General features: G+C 40.1%; 1 protein-coding gene across 14 annotated transcripts in view; it reads right to left on the bottom strand.

The window, feature by feature from the left end:
• MTMR3 (myotubularin related protein 3) overlaps window positions 1–13,297 on the bottom strand; it is an 82,877-nt gene that overhangs the window by 29,020 nt on the left and 40,560 nt on the right. For all 14 annotated transcript variants that reach the window (XM_055707624.1, XM_055707615.1, XM_055707645.1 and 11 more), the window contains 3 exons: window positions 8,564–8,646; window positions 3,967–4,133; window positions 107–203 (listed from right to left, as the gene is read on the bottom strand). In XM_055707624.1, the coding sequence (XP_055563599.1) occupies window positions 107–203; window positions 3,967–4,133; window positions 8,564–8,646 (347 nt within the window). The remainder of the gene's footprint in view (window positions 1–106; window positions 204–3,966; window positions 4,134–8,563; window positions 8,647–13,297) is intronic.

The raw sequence follows: 13,297 nt of genomic DNA, 5'->3' as shown, positions 1-13,297 counted from the left end.
CTTATTAGGAACTGTAGAACTTGGAAAAAGTTCCAGTAATCTGCTGTAACAAAACTGGTGTTATGAGATGCCATTTGGCCGCGAATCAGCAGCCCACATAACTTACTTGTACTTCTCATTGATGTTGGAAATCCTCCAGGCATTGTTCATATCAAAACCCATCCGCTCCACTTCATTTTTAAACCTTGAAGTTACATGTTCTCCTGGTTGTCAAAAGCAGAGACACAAAATAAATATGAAACAAGAAGTAAGCTTCCTACCCTTCAAAACAGTTGGAGAAAACCACCACTGTGACTCATACTTATTAAAAACTGAAAGAGAAAGGAATAGTCCAACAACACCATCTACATCTCACCTTATTTTGAAAATCTCTATCAGGAGAACCACAGCTTGCACTGATGGTTCTCTCTGGTCAACTTTTCACAAATGTCAAAGTCCATCAAGGACTTTTTCTCTGAAATTACCACCTTCCGTAAATCCATATGAGAAACAGTAATGCTGCAAACCAGAACCAAGCACGGTCAGCAAAATCAATTTAGATCCACCACCAGTCCTAGCTGGAAAACTCTAGTAGTTTTTCTTTTCTGAAGTTCAGAATTTTGTATCAATGAGAAAAACGTGAAGCTCTGGTCTGACTGATACATGAAGGGGTAATATATGGAATGTGGTCTGGGATCTTGGGCAATCTCCATTTAGTATGCAATTTCAGCCACAGGTTTCCCGTATGACTGTAGGAAAGCCCTGCAATTTAAGCCGTGTCTCTGTTTTTCCACTTGCTAACTGGAATTTATTCCTCTGTGAATTACATGGAGATACGAAGATAAATGATTGTTTGACACAAATATCAGTCACAGGATCCTCACAGATTCCTAGATTAATATATTAAAGGAACTGGAAAGAGCTGCATTTATTTCCTAGACACTTTTTTTAAAAGTATCAAAACACAATTGATAAATATGCAATGGCAATAAAGAAGAATTTTTCTGATAGACAGAAAATGTAGAGATTTAGAAGGTACTCAATCAACAGGCAGAAGAGAATAATGTACAAAATTTCCAGGTTCACTGAGCTAAGAAATGTGATAAATTTAATGAGCATGTGAGCAACATTAGATAAAACGATTCTGAAAGTCTGTCCATTGCTTGTCTCTTTAAATTACTGTATCATTAAATCATGAGGCAGAGCATCACCCAACAGAAGGAAAAAAAAATCTGTTAAAAATTAAAAGTATTACATCTTTCCATTAAGTATTTCAGAAAACCCTTAAAGTCTTTCAATACCTGAGATACATATTTATCTCAAAGATGTAAATGTACATGTCTGAAACAATTTTTTATGTGACATTACAGAACAATTAGAGAGAAATATAGGTAAATTAAGAATAAAGATAGCCTAACTACAGCACTTAATTAACTGTGAGAGAAAAGCTATAATGTTATTCATTCCTACAGGTCAGATCATACACTGAAAATGCTACTTTGCAAATCTAGACCTGCTTTACAATATGGGCAACGTGCAAGAGATCTGCATACTGAAATTATTTTTCTTATGCTTTTTGAAAAGTAAAATGTGAGAATGACACTGTGTGCAAATGAAAAATATTCACACTCTGACCTCACTGACCTTCATCACTTACTCGCTTTACATCATGCCACTGGTACAACAGTATCATAAAAAGAAATAGTTCTGCCTCTTGTGCCATGCATTTTCTGCAGAAGGCTAGTATCGTATCACGCAGGCACTGTAGTTCTGCTCTACCTTCCCTATTGCCAGATCAATTAGACTGGAGCTTGCCAAGAATTTCCCGCTTCTCACGTGAAATCTGCATGAGCTTGAGTTTATAATCTTCCAGCCACCTACTCAAATAGACCCGCTGTTTCTAGCCCCAGTTTTACAAAAGCTGGATGGCTCCATAGAGATTGCAGCTCTGTGAGGAGCTCTTTGGTTGGTTGTCAAGTGCACAGGTGAAACTGCAACAATACATTCCAGCCAGACAACGACCTCAGTCATGTTCTTCCTTAGTGGTGACTTTTTTATTCTAAAAGAAAAAAAAACCCTTTTATTGGAACAGCAGCATGCTCTTCAAGCACTGAGGATGGGCTTCATTACCAGCTGCTTTGAAGAATGGTCATTAAAACTTGTGCTATGTCCGTATGGATTTTTCTGCATAGCAAATGAGAATACTAGAAATATCCCCAATCACTGATGCTGCATACTGCTAGTGGGTTTTAAAAGAAACACATAAAATTACATGAAAATGAAATATTCTGTTTGATTCCTCCCTCTTAATTTTTCAGCTACTGTGCATGTCACGAAAGGATAGGCTTTCCTCTGCAAAATAAGATTCTACCTTAACATTTTGTCCATTGCTCCTGAAATGCTGGTATTTTAAGAGGCATTTTGAGCCAAGATGGAAAATATTTTCAAAGCATCCCATCAATTCTCAAAATCAGAGAAAAAGCAAGCTATACATTTTGTGGACTTGTGCCTTCTGACATTAAAAGCTCATCAGTTATTATGTCCCAATACATACATTGATGACAACTTATATTTTCCCCCAGAAACAGATAGATTTTGAAGCAATTAAGTATTTTTGCCCATACCTACCAAATACTGGGCTCCTTCGTGTAAAAAAATAAATTTAAATGTCTTGGGATTAACTTCTTCAATTACATTCCATAGATCTATTTCAACTATAATTCAACTCTTAGAAGGAGAGTACCTACCGCCAAGCTACAGGAAAGAAAATTATTTGATAGACATACGTACCAAAAAAAATGCAATTGCTAGAAGTTAATAAAAAGGTAAACGCTGCTTCTTATCCTAACCCAGTGTTAGGCTGAAGCCCGTCTGTTTCAGTGAGGAAGAGAAAAGAACTACAAGGAGACTTCACAAGCCATCTACGTGTCTGCTATCTTCCAGCTCCTGATTTTAGTCAGGAGGGAAAAGACTCGACTATAAAATTCGGCTCTGAGGATTTTTTTGCCTTTTTAGTTCTTGCCTTTTTTGCCTTTAGTAACTGCTAACAAAGTGCGTGAAGTGCAGAAACAAGAACTAGAACCAAGAAGCACCTCCTGCCACTTGTGTGCTAGCTGTTGACTGTCCTCCCTCAGGTACCAAAACAGTGACAGCTTTTGCTCAGCCCCAGACTGGCTTTAGTAGTAAGGATACGATCACACTAACATTCCCTCAACCTGGTAACTGGGATGCTTTTCTCAGACAGGTGAATTGTGAGCGAAGAGAGCCTCAGATTGTAAAGGACCTGGAACACAGATTTCCTTATCTTCAAACAAGTACTATAACCACAAGCATCCCAATTTTTAGCTTATATTTACGTGAGGGCTTCTAAAAATTTTCCAGCAAGGATGATATCTCACTAAAATAGGTTGCTGTCTTGCAGCTGTGAATGAACCTCAGGAACAGCTAAGGGACTTCCTTCTCCTTCACCTGCTCCTCAACTTCTATGTTGAAGACCACTGTTCTAGACAAAAAATGTGGGCACAATCAATAAGAAAATATTTTAGACTGAAAGTTGCTGGTATGATGAGCAAACCATTATTAGTATTATACATGACTGACTAAATCAAATCCACCACAACAATTTCCTTGGGATATTGAGATGCTGCTTTGCATACTGATCCCAAAGTAGCTATGATGGGAGCTAATCCTAAGACAGAACAGAACTCAGACTGTGCGGTAGAGACAAGCAAGACAATAAAGGACACCTTGCTCTAAGCAAAGTTATACCATTACCTATTTAATTACCACATACAGGATATTCACCAGCTAGTGAAGAAGTGAAAGAACTTACATACAAAAACAAGTCCATGCTGAAATTTTCCAGGTTCAGTTTACAGCAACACAGACTGAATTTGTTTATAACTTTTTTGGAAAGTTCTGGATTTCAGCAAACAGGCAGTTAACAGTCAGTGCATTTGTGACGATCCCCACAGTGTTCCCACATACCTGGCCGACACAAATCCCCATGCTGTTCCTTTTCACTAGCATATACCTCCATACACCAAGCGTGATAGGCAAATGAGAAAAGGTCTTCTATCTTCGAAGGAGGGCGGATGGCATTGTTCAGTCGCTTAAGCCAGTCTTGACACTGCTCGAAAGTAGAAAACTGACACCTGGCCCAGAAACAAACATTTATCTATTAATTTTCAGTAAAAGATGCCAGAATATAAGATCTGACAGGCTGACTATGAAAACATTTATGAAAGCAAAAAGTGAGAACAAACATAACTTAGTTCTGTTTCTATGCACATTCTAATAGGTAGTAAAAATGAAAACTTTGGCATATCAGTAAAGAAATACGCACTTAGGAAGTCAAAATAAGTTGTAAGCATAAAAGCAATGTTCTGTGATTGTGGATAAACCAGTGGTATGCCCTACTAGCCCTGAATGAGGGAAATGTTTATGCATATACTATATGCTATTTGCTATATATATATACTATATACTATTTAATATAAAACCAAGGACAGTATCACTGAGTTCAGTCTGCAACTTTCACACACAGACAGGAGAGTGTTACAGTGACTTGCTGACTGGTGGTGTCAGATGGAAATTCACAAAACTATCACATACATTATAATGTATGCATTGTATTCCTGTAAACAAGAATACATTTTTCATCAGACATAGGAGACATATCCATTTGATTAATATACTTAACTTGTGAATAATGAGGACAAACTCCAGTATCTGAAATCCTACATTACCCCCCTCTCTCATACGCTAAGATTCTCTCTCTGGCCTTGGTCTGAAGCACATACAATGTTTTTGAGACTGAGCTTTGCCAAACATTAGACTAGCAACTACAACTAGCAAGAACATTCCCTGCACAGAAAAAAAGTATGTCTCAAAGCGGTATGTTAAAATTATATTAGCTTGTCTTTTCAAAGAGGATTTCTGCACACTTTAAAATAAAAGGGTGGAAATAAGATCAGTGATTTATTTTGCTCTGACAGATTAATTCAAGATTTTATAGTTATAAAATATTCACCAAGTATTTAGGTTCTGCTCCGTCTGTGTTCTACTGCATTCATGGTTAATGATAGCATCTGTATTCTCTAAGGGCAGGATTTATTACCCCTACCTGCGAATACCTAAAAGTCAGTCAGTGGAAGGAAAAAAAACTTGTCCAACTCACGAAACATGTCTAAATAGCTGCGAGGAACTGCAGCCTGCAGGTGTTTATTTCCCATCACCAACTATAAAGCAAACTGGGACTAATGGCTTAGACTGGATAATTCTCTATTAAATATCCATATCCAGAGAAGATACACCTCACCCTAAAGATCCCATTTTCTTCCTAAATTCCTTTAGTGTTGCAAATCAGTACTATCTTCACTTGAGCCCTATTATTCAAAACACACACTGCTTTGTTAATGAAAAAGAATGTGAACACGTTCTAAATCTGGTATCTGAGCCCCATACTTCATGATCTTCCAACAGCCAGTGTCACCAAGTACTGATTCTCAGAGATGCAATTTTGAAGGGATATTCATAAGGAAGGGCATAAATACAAATAATTTGTATTCACTTTGCAACAGAAGAGAAATAACAAATTAATGTAGAGAAGAAGGGTGGCTTTTTTAAATGTCAAGAGCTACATGTTAAGAGGAAGTAAAATATTTAATTTTAATTAAACTAAATATTACTTCTAAAGTAGAATCATAGAATCCTTTAGGTTGGAAAAGTACTTTGAGATCATTCAGCTGGATGTAACTCCATTCACTGCCACTCTTTGGGCTCAGCTGCCCAGCCAGTTTTTTACCCAGTGATCAGTACACCTGCCCAAGTCACGAGCAGCCAGTTTCTCCTGGAGAATGCTGCGAGAAACAGTGTCAAAGGCTTTAGTAAAGTCTAGGTAAACAACATCCACAGCCCTTCCTTCATCCACTAAGCAGGTCACCTTGTCATAGAAGGAGATCAGGTTTGTCAAGCGGGACATGCCTTCATAAATGCATGCTGGCCGGGCCTGATCACCTGTACATGCTGCGTGATGGCACTCGGGAATGGCTGCTCCCTAACTTTCCCTGGCACTGAGGTCTGGCTGACAGGCCCGTAAGTTGCCCAGATCCTCCTTCCTGCCCTTCTTGTAGATGGGGTAACCTCCAGTCTTCTGGGAGCTCTCCAGTTAGCCAAGACTGCTGACAAAAGATGGACAGCAGCTGGGCAAGCTTCTCTGCCAGCTCCCTCAGTACCCTTGGGTGGATCCCATCTGGCCTCATAGACTTGTGCATGTCTAAGTGGTGTAAGAGGTCACTGACCATTTCCCCTGGATTATGGGGGCTTCACTCTACTCCCTGTCCCAGTCTTCCAGCTCAGAGAGCTGGGTACCTGGAGAACAAATGGTCTTGCTATTCAAGACAGAGGCAAAGGCAGCATTAAGTACCTCAGCCTTTTCCTCATCCTTTGTCACCATGTTTCTCCCTGCATCCAATAAAAAATGGAGATTCTCCTTAGCCCTCCTTTTGTTGCTAATGTATTTATAGAAACATGTTTTTATGGTCTTTTATGGCAGTAGCCAGATTAAGCTCTAGCTGGGTTTGACCCTTCTAATTTTCTCCCTGAATAACCTCATAACATCCCGGTAGTCCTCCTGAGTTGCATGCCCCTTCTTCCAAAGGTCATAAACTCTCCTTTTTTTTTTTTTTCCCTGCGTTCCTGGCTCTGTTCAGCCAGGCTGGCTGTCTTCCCTGCTGGCTTGTCTTTTGGCACATGGGGACAGCCTGCTCCTGTGCCTTTAAGATTTCCTTCTTGAAGAATGTCCAGCTGTTCTGGACTCCTCTGCCCTGAAGGGCTGCCTCCCAAGGGACTCCGTCAACCAGGCTCCTAAACAGACCAGTCTGCCCTCTGGAAGTCCAAGGCAGCAGTTTTGCTGACCCCCTCCTTACTTCTCTGAGAATCAGTAACTCATCATTTTGTGATCGTTGTGCCCAAGAGGGCCTCCAAACGTCAACATGACCCACAAGTCCTCTGTTCACAAACAGGTCCTGCAAGGTGCTTTTCCCAGCTGGCTCACTGACCAGCTGTGTCAGGAAGTTATCTTCCACATACTGCAGGAACCTCCTGGACTGTTTCTCCTCCACTGTGCTGTATTTCCAGTGGACATCTGGTAAGTTTAAGTCGTGTGTGTCCCTGTCCTCCCCCGAGAACGAGGGCTAGTGATTGTGCAACTTCTCCCAGCCGCTTATAGAATATTTTGTCTGCCTCTTCATCCTGGTTGGGTGGGCTGTAACAGACTCCCACCACAATACCTGCCTTGTTGGCCACCCATCTGATTCTTACCCCAAAACACTCAGCCCTACCTATCATCACCAAAATTAGGCTCTAGACAATCAAAACACTCCCTAACATACAGGGCTAGCCCACCAGCTCTATCCACCTTGCCTATCCCTTCTGAAGAGTTTACAGCCATCCATTGCAGCAGTCCAGTTGTGCGAGTCATCCCACTGTGTTTCCATGAGGGCAACTACATCATAGTTCTCCTGCTGCACACCAGCTTCCACCTCCTCCTGTTTGCTGCCCACGCTGCATGCACTGGTGTAGATACACCTCAGTTGGGCTACTGATCCCACCACCTTCTAGGGGGAAGAAGGCCCAGTTCCTACGTGACCATTCCCAGGTGCTTCTGTGGTTTCTAACACATCAGTAATCCTCATCAGTCCTCGTCAAAATACAGCATTTCAGGAAGCAGCTGGCCTGTTAAACATTCTGAGTGCTCAGATATGACTGGGGCTCATTTCATTATACAAAAGGTACTGCCAGCAAACATTTAATCAAAAAAGAAATGCTCCTTTCTTGTTAATTGCAGTTTATAGATCAAAATTAATTTCTGCAGTGGAAAAGTAGGAAATAGCTGTAGCTCAGGCTCAGTAGCTCTGAGACTCCTGGGGCAGACTCTGAAGTCTGCTGAAGGGCAGACACAAACAAAAATTCCCTTCCACATGATGCTGTCTACTGGGTTACAGAGCAGGTTGCTGACCTGGCTTTACTTTATTCCCTTAGCTTCTTTTCCAGTAGGCTACTATGTCTTAATGCTAGCAACTGTACCCTCACAGCTGTTAAAAAAGCAGGGCAGCTGATGCTATCCAGACTGAGGGTTTCATGTAGAACTGCACAAGCCCACACCTTAACCCCCCAAATCCCAAAGCTTGATTAAATACTCTTCCAAGAAGCATGTGTTTCAGTGGTTTTATCTAGTTCTGTATCTCGTACCTAATTGAAGCAATACATTATAACTGATTGTAAGGCAGGGAAAATGCAGTGAGACTGAAATTCATTTCAGAATAAAATCAAGATCAGCCACTTGGGCTCAGACCAAGGTTTGCTGTTATATTGTATCACAGCAAGCAAAAATGCAGCTCATCTTGCTCCCATCCCCTTTACAAAAATCCCCAGCTATCATACGCAAAATCAGACAAAAGGAAGTATTTTAAGGGAAAGTAAATCCACTAAGTAAGAAAAAACATTTACTTAAAATGTCACAGCTGTCCATAGCACATGGAATGCAAGGCTACCCCCCATTTAACATTCAGCTTATTCATACCTTATAACCTTGCAGTCTTTGCAAGTCAAATGAAGTTGAAATATATCACGGCACTCAACACTTTCTATAAGCTGCAATGGAACCTGCAATTAAAAAGATTACATAATTTTATTTCAAACAGTACTAACACTGTAATTTGTTTGCCTATCTCAAAGATTTATTGTAGGACTACATGGAGTCTGAGAAGAGAGAGAAAACCAAAGAAAACTATGTGTAACTGCTTCAGCAGCTCTGAGGTATGGTACCATATTAGTTCCAGCTCTATTGCTGTATAGTCCAAAAATCTTAAGGGATCACATGGAAACAGCTGAGAAGACTACAGCACGCTGGTGACAAATGTGAAGGCAGAAAAAGCAGCAGAAACCCCACAAGCTCCTATCTCATGGAAGCATCTTTCTCTCTTATAGGTCCCAACCCAGGGAATCTAATTTTAGCTGTTGGTGTAAAACAATAAACTGCTAAGCAAGATCCACCTTAACAGACTGCTGCAGTCTAGATCCTTTTATATGGAAATATCCCAGGTAAAACCATTTGGCCCGTTCAGACCAACAGTCCTGACCAAAGCAGCCATATTGGCGAGTAATAATGCTGATTCATTCATTTTTAAAGGTATAGTTATATGCACTTATGTTTTATGGCACATGTAACTAGCAGAAGCTTGATCAGGCAAAACATGTAAGCACATGCAAGTACTTTTAAAGTTAAGAAGAAACCACAAGATGAATATATTAGTCTGTGTTAATATTGTTGGACCTTTACCTGAGACAGGCAAATGTCCATTACAGTCTTAAATGAATAAAAGTTAGTATCTAACTATCTCTTATGTAACTGTCTGAATTCCAAACACAGAGAATTTAGCTACTACCTACAATAAACACAATGAATAAAACTGTTTGAATTGTTTATGAAATCATATTGAACATTACACAAGGCAAGAAGACCTTTGCAATCCTTCAGCACAAAGGCTATCAGAGAAATATTCAAATATTCTTTTACCATCTTCGCCATCAGAGGAGTATGATCCAATAGTTTAAGTTCTGGCTTGGGGCTTACAAGATGTGGCTGTAAGACCCTGCTCTGCTACTGCCTTTCCATAGGACTCCAGGCAAGTCCTTGAAGGTCACCTCCAATCAAGGATCTGGGCTGAGGAATCAAGAGAGCTGCTACTGAGGCACCACAAAGCTTAAAAAGTACCCAATTTCAGTGCAATGAAAAAAGGAAATTGAACTAAAAACAGTAGGCAAAAGAAAGAGATGTCTCAGAAATTCAATCCACAAGAAAACTTACTCTGAGCATGAAGACGCCTAGAGAAAGCTAATCATGAATGCCGTGCCCAGGAGAGCGATCAAAACTCTCCATATCTCTTGGGAAGGCAGGCACGCAGCCCACAGCTGCACCTCATGTTTCCCCACCAACTCAAAAGTTGGCATCCAGAATCCTCTTCTGACTGCAAAAGCTCAAATAATTGCCTAGAGCTCACAATCCCCAAAATACAACAGGCAGGTATGGTCTTAATATGCATCCTTTATCCTTGTCAGACCACAACTGAGCAGCAGAGCTGGACTCTCCTAGGCTGGAGAAAGTACTAATTCTCATCCCCTCATGAGCAGTGAGGCTGGTACAGATAGGTCGTTCTTTCTTCCTTTTGTTGTAACTGGGCCATTAAAGAACAGAAAAGGAAACTAGAAGAGTGGTGTCTGAATCGAACAGCCCAGTAGTTTGGGTATACAAATAAAGCTGGAACTTAAATTGTGGTCCTTGTTTTCAGTATTATTACTGTTTTAAAAATCTGTGGTAGTCTAGTATAACTTCCCTAACTAGCAATGTGAAGCGGCACATGAAATAAGGATTCCCTCCTGTGAGGTAAGCCCTCTATTTGCCTTTCTTAAGCTCAAACTGACTGCAGTCACCAGCAGAGAGTAAGTACAGTGAAGATGCTGACAGACGGAGACACCAATGTAACAGAGTATTTGAATGCATTACAGGCAAGATTAGATGTAGTGCTGCTATAGTTAGTATTTTTAACTGCTAATTTCTTCCATGCCTCCTCCTCCTCCTTGACTCCAGTCTGCAAGGTAGATAAATCGTTGTGATAGTTTTGTCTAATAAATTAAGGGACTGGAAAGGACCTCAGACTGGAGAATCTTCCATTCTTCCTGACTGGACAGCCTCACATACACCCAATAAATTATTTAAATCTACCATTGACTTACATGGCACCAACACAGAAAGTAAGGTACCTTTCCCTAACTAGAAGACTTGCTTTGTTATCCAAATGCTTTGTCTGTTAATATATTTTTTCCCCCCAAACCCCTTTTTAATTGCATTTTTTCCCATGTCCATCTTCATTTAAGCAGCTTTTCACCTTGCTGCCTCCTGCCAGCAGTCTGGTTCTGGCTCCTTTTCCTCCTGTCTGCACTCTAATGACATACTAAGTATTCTTCTACTCCTGCATTATTCTTAATTCCTTTCTTTCAAAGTCACTCTTTGTTCTATGCCCTTTCAATTTACCCTCTGCTCAACAGCCATTCTTTTTTTCTCTTGACAGTCTACATGCAGCTCACCATCTATTTCCTTAGAATCTGCCAGTTTTTCTTCAGGGCAACCTTCATATCAATCTTTTTAATTTTCTTTTCCGGTCATAAAAATCTGTCCTCTGATCCTCTTGCACTTTCAGTCTCCTTCCTGTCCATTATTCTTCCCCCAGTAAAACTCTAAAATTATCTGCTTTCATTCCCCACTTCTCCACTGACAACCTTCCATTTCCATTGTTATGTTTTTCAGGCTGCTTGCATGCAGCAAGTCAGACACCCAGTGCAGTTTGCTTGCTCTTGAAAGAGTCATCAATTCTATTTGCAGGCACTTCACCATATAATAATGGCTATCGAAATAAAGCAGTGGAGAAGCAATCATGTCTGCTTCTGTAAAAATAAACATACATTGTTATCCAAGGCCAATCATATTGCATTATAGAGCACTAGAGCATCATGCTCTTGAACTATTTGTCTCTTGACTGTCTCTTCTTTAGAAATTATCTCATTTTAAACAATAGCAACATTCTACAACTCAAGCTTTTGCTTTTTGAAACATTTTAAAATTATTGTTTTAATTACTGGAACTGTCTGTTATCTAGCAGCAGTACAAGATATACTTAGAGAAACATACCTCTGTAGCTAGAAAAGGCAGCAGTTATGGTTACACTGCTGAAACAACCCACCCCATGGCTCAATCCTTGCCCACAGCACCAAGTGGTCATGCGGTGGACCATGGCCAGGCTGCTAAAAGCCAGCCCCTTTGTCAGTGACTATGCTATTTACCCTACCCTGTATACCATTTGGCCTGAGTCTTTCCAGGACACCACGTCACACCCAGGGCCATGAGCTGTAATTAGTACTTTCTTCTTGTTTTCCCAGTTCAGAGCCTGAAATAATGTTAGGGTTATGTTACAGACTGGACGCTTTAAGCAGTACAAGGCCAAGGCTATGTGCTATATGCCCAGAAGCACATAGTAAAATGACATATGGAGGAACTGAGGATGCAAGGTCAGCTTAGGTGGTCTGCAAGGAGCCTCCTAGCTGGAGGGAGCTGCAACCCTCCCAGGTATGACCTTGTTCATATAACCTACAAGGAGTACCTGAAGAAAATTTTTCTTTTAATTACAATTAATCACACTTAGTTTTTGTCTTGAAGGCAACCATTTAGTCCCCTTGTCTGCTTTCATAATTAACATGCAATGTGAACAATTTGAGTATCAGGACCTGAGAACAAAACAAGGACTAAGTGTACTGTTCAGCACAGATGAACCACAACTGTGCTACATGTATAAGGAAGATAACATACCATTTTTCCATTAAACGCCAAGCAAGGGAAAGCTCATACCAAAACTTACTTAATCACTAAGACTGAAATTCTCCCTTCATCTCGTCATCCTGATTTTTTTTTTTCAAACTATATCCAAATTGTACTATTTGAAAGAGAGTACATACAAGTTTGTGGTTTGTTAAACTACACTAAAACTGCAATTCTCCCATAAATGCAATTGGCTTATATAGAGAAAAATGATTAGTAAGAAACACTCACCAGCTGCAAAGTTTGAAATTTTCTTAAGGAAAGCCAATCAATAGAGATTGGCATGGGAACCAAACTTCCCATGTGCACCAAGAGATCACTGTTGAGTCTGCATTTTTATCCCATGGATAAATGTAAGTCAACACTTTTGAATGTCATAATCCCTCCAATTTCTGCATGGTCTACTGGATCTTTTGTTTCTGCATTTAAAACACCATGTTCCTACTATTACTGTGATCTAGGAAATTATTTATGGAAAAGATGTACGCGTACAGCTGTTTTCTGCAATGTTGCAATGTGAGCATTATCAACTTTTAAATGTATTTATTTTCAAGCACAGGTGCAGCAAGTGATCTACCAGCATTGTGCTACTTACTGAGGTTTCACAAGCATCATTCTGACAGCCAGTCTATTGAATTGTAAACAAAAAGAGAACAGTGAGGTAAAAAAAGACAAAGATCAGGAATCCATTTTTAACGGGATTCCATTCCCTTCATGCAGTAGCCTTTAATAAGGGGAAAGTAGTTGACATGCATAGTGCTTTCTCTGGAGGACCATTTTTGCCACGAGAATATCCCATCTACTTCAAGAAGAAATGCCTGCACAAAACATGTGAATTCCCACATTCACATGGGGAATCAATTTATTTTACAAGTACTATAATGC

Source organism: Falco cherrug, chromosome 1, assembly GCF_023634085.1.
Source record: "Falco cherrug isolate bFalChe1 chromosome 1, bFalChe1.pri, whole genome shotgun sequence".
NCBI classification, from domain to species: Eukaryota; Metazoa; Chordata; class Aves; order Falconiformes; family Falconidae; genus Falco; species Falco cherrug.
Note: the sequence above shows the minus strand (reverse complement) of the source record. Positions and strands in the feature narration are given on the sequence as shown.